General features: G+C 49.4%; 1 protein-coding gene across 1 annotated transcript in view; it reads right to left on the reverse strand.

Annotated features, from left to right (window-relative positions):
- Positions 1-2,788, reverse strand: part of CCDC148 (coiled-coil domain containing 148) — a 63,347-nt gene extending 60,559 nt beyond the window's left edge. The window contains exon 1 of the mRNA XM_009885478.1: positions 2,734-2,788. Coding sequence (XP_009883780.1) covers positions 2,734-2,788 — 55 coding nt within the window. The remainder of the gene's footprint in view (positions 1-2,733) is intronic.
- Between the last annotated feature and the right edge of the window lie 267 nt (positions 2,789-3,055).

The raw sequence follows: 3,055 nt of genomic DNA on the forward strand, positions 1-3,055 counted from the left end.
CAGCTGGGCATGTACAGTCCAGGAGGTTCCTCCAGTGCATTGATGACAACTTTTTGACTCAGGTGGTGGAGCAGCCCACAAGGAGAGGTGTGCTATTGGACCTAGTAATGACAAACAAAGCGGGACTGGTGGAGGATGTTAAGGTTGGGGACAGACTGGGCTGCAGTGATCATGAGAAGATAGAGTTCAGGATTAAGTGCAGTATACACAAAATGACAAGTAGGGTTGAAACCTTAAACTTCAGGGGGGCTAACTTTCATCGCTTCAAGGAATTGCTTGGGCAAATCCCATGGGAGAGGGCTCTAGAGGGTAAGGGGGCTCAAGGAAGCTGGCTGCTATTTAAGCGTCACCTCCTCCAAGCTCAGGATCAGTGCATCCCAAAGAGAAAGAAATCAGGCAAGGGGAGAAGGAGACCTGCATGGCTGAGCAGGGACCTTCTGAAAAGGCTCAGGTGGAAGAAGGGAGTTTACAATAGGTGGAAGAAGGGGCTGACTGCTTGGGAGGAATACAAGAATGCTGTCAGGGTATGCAGGGAGGAAACAAGGAAAGCCAAGGCAGCCTTGGAATTGAACCTGGCGAGGGATGTCAAGGCCAACAGGAAGGGTTTCTTTAAGTATATAGGAGACAAAAGGAAAACTAGGGAAAATGTGGGCCCGTTGTTGAATGAGACAGGTGCTGTGGTGACAGATGATGCAGAGAAGGCGGAGTTGCTGAATGCCTTCTTTGCTTCTGTCTTCACTGTTTGGGCCAGTCCTCGGGAGACCCAGACTTTGTGGGTAACAGAGAAAGTCTGGGGGAAGCAAGACTATGCCTTGGTTGATGAGGAGCACGTTAGAGATCAGTTAGATAAACTGGGTATCCACAAGTCCATGTGGTGTGATGGGATGCACCCTCGAGTGCTGAGGGAGCAAGGGAAGTCATTGCTGGGCCTCTCTCCATTATCTTTGAAAGGTCCTGGAGGACAGGTGAGGTGCCTGAGGACTGGAGGATAGCCAATGTCACTCCAGTCTTCAAAAAGGGCAGGAAGGATGACCCGGGAAACTACAGGCCGGTCAGCCTCACCTCCATCCCTGGGAAGATGATGGAGCAGCTTGTTCTGGGAGTCATCTCAAAGCACCTGGATGAAAAGAAGATTATCAGAAGTAGTCAACATGGATTCACCAAGGGGAAGTCATGTCTGACTAATCTGATAGCCTTCTATGACAAAGTAACTAGATGGGTGGATGAGGGGAGGGCAGTGGATGTTGTCTACCTTGACTTTGGCAAGGCTTTCGACACTGTCTCCCACATCATCCTCACAGGAAAGCTTAGGAAGTGTGGCTTAGATGAATGGACAGTGAGGTGGATTGAGAACTGGCTTACAGATAGAGCTCAGAGGGTTGTGGTTAGTGGCGCAGAGTCTAGTTGGAGGTTAGTAACAAGTGGTGTCCCTCAGGGGTCAGTACTGGGCCCAGTTTTGTTCAACATATTCATCAATGATCTGGATGAAGGGATAGAGTGTACCATCAGCAAGTTTGCTGATGACACAAAACTGGGAGGAGTGGCTGACACGCCAGAAGGCTGTGCTGCCTTACAGCGTGACCTCGCCAGGCTGGAGAGTTGGGCAGAAAGAAACCTTATGAAGTTCAACAAGGGTAAGTGTAGGGTACTGCACCTGGGGAGGAATAACCCCATGCACCAGTACAGGTTGGGGGCTGACCTCCTGGAGAGCAGCTCTGTGGAGAGGGACCTGGGAGTCCTGGTGGACAACAGGATGACCATGAGCCAGCAATGTGCCCTGGCGGCCAAGAAGGCGAATGGCATCCTGGGGTGCATCAAGAAGAGTGTGGCCAGCAGGTCGAGGGAGGTCATCCTCCCCCTCTACTCTGCCCTGGTGAGACCGCATCTGGAGTACTGTGTCCAGTTCTGGGCTCCCCAGTTCAAGAAAGACAGGGAACTGCTGTTCAGTCTAGAGAAAAGAAGACTGAGGGGGAGTCTTATCAACGCTTATTAATCCTTAAAGGGAGGGTGCCAGGGGGATGGGAGCAGTCTTTTTGCAGCGGTGCCCAGTGACAGGACAAGAGGGAACGGGCACAAACTTGACCATAGGAAGTTCCATCTAAACCTGAGGAGGAACTTCTTTACTTTGAGGGTGGCAGAGCAGTGGCACAGGCTGCCCAGAGAGGTGGGGGAGTCTCTGACTCTGGAGCCATTCCAAACCCTCCTGGACGCCGTCCTGTGCAACTGCTGGAGGTGACCCTGCTCGGGCAGGGGGGCTGGATTAGATGATCTCCAGAAGTCCCTTCCAACCCTGACCATTCTGTGATTCTGTGAAAGCTGAGGAGGGACTCTTGATGAGGGAGGGGAGCAATGGGATGAGAGGGTACAGTTTTACACTGAAAGAGGCGAGATTTAGATGAGATATGAGGTAGAAGTTCTTTGCTGCGCGGGTGGTGATCCCCTGGGGCAGGTTGCCCCGAGAAGCTGTGGCTGCCCCATCCCTGGAGGTGTTCAAGGCCAGGTTGGACAGGGCTTGGAGCAACCTGGGCTGGGGGGAGGTGTCCCTGCCCAGAGCAGGGGGGTTGGAGTAAACGGTCTTTAAGGCCCATTTCAACCCAAACCATTCTGTGATTCCATGATCAGAATGCTATCACACCTTCCATATGCAGCTATTAATTGCACAGAAGATTTCATAAGCAGTTTTATTCTAGATTGTGATAGAACAATTAAATTTGAACATGATAGCATACATACCTACATCACTGGTCCTATGAGTTGTAAAGAATATTCCATGGTCTGGTTCACTCATCTTTATTTTTTATACCTGTTGAGAAACAAACAGATGTTTTGTGAATACCAACGTTGTGAATGCAATCTAAAAAAAAATTCATAAATTACATATTGTTTTCTGAGAAGAGAGGGCACAGCTCACTACAAATTTAATTAGACAAAAATTCTACAAGTTCATCTTTCATTTTAAGAGAGACTTCATGTGCCTCATATCATTTAGCAGCTAAGAAAAACAAAATATTATGTCCTTGATGAATCTGTAATGCTGTGACACAGATCACCTATT

This window comes from Charadrius vociferus, unplaced genomic scaffold, assembly GCF_000708025.1.
Source record: "Charadrius vociferus isolate BGI_N301 unplaced genomic scaffold, ASM70802v2 scaffold404, whole genome shotgun sequence".
In the NCBI taxonomy this organism is placed as follows: domain Eukaryota; kingdom Metazoa; phylum Chordata; class Aves; order Charadriiformes; family Charadriidae; genus Charadrius; species Charadrius vociferus.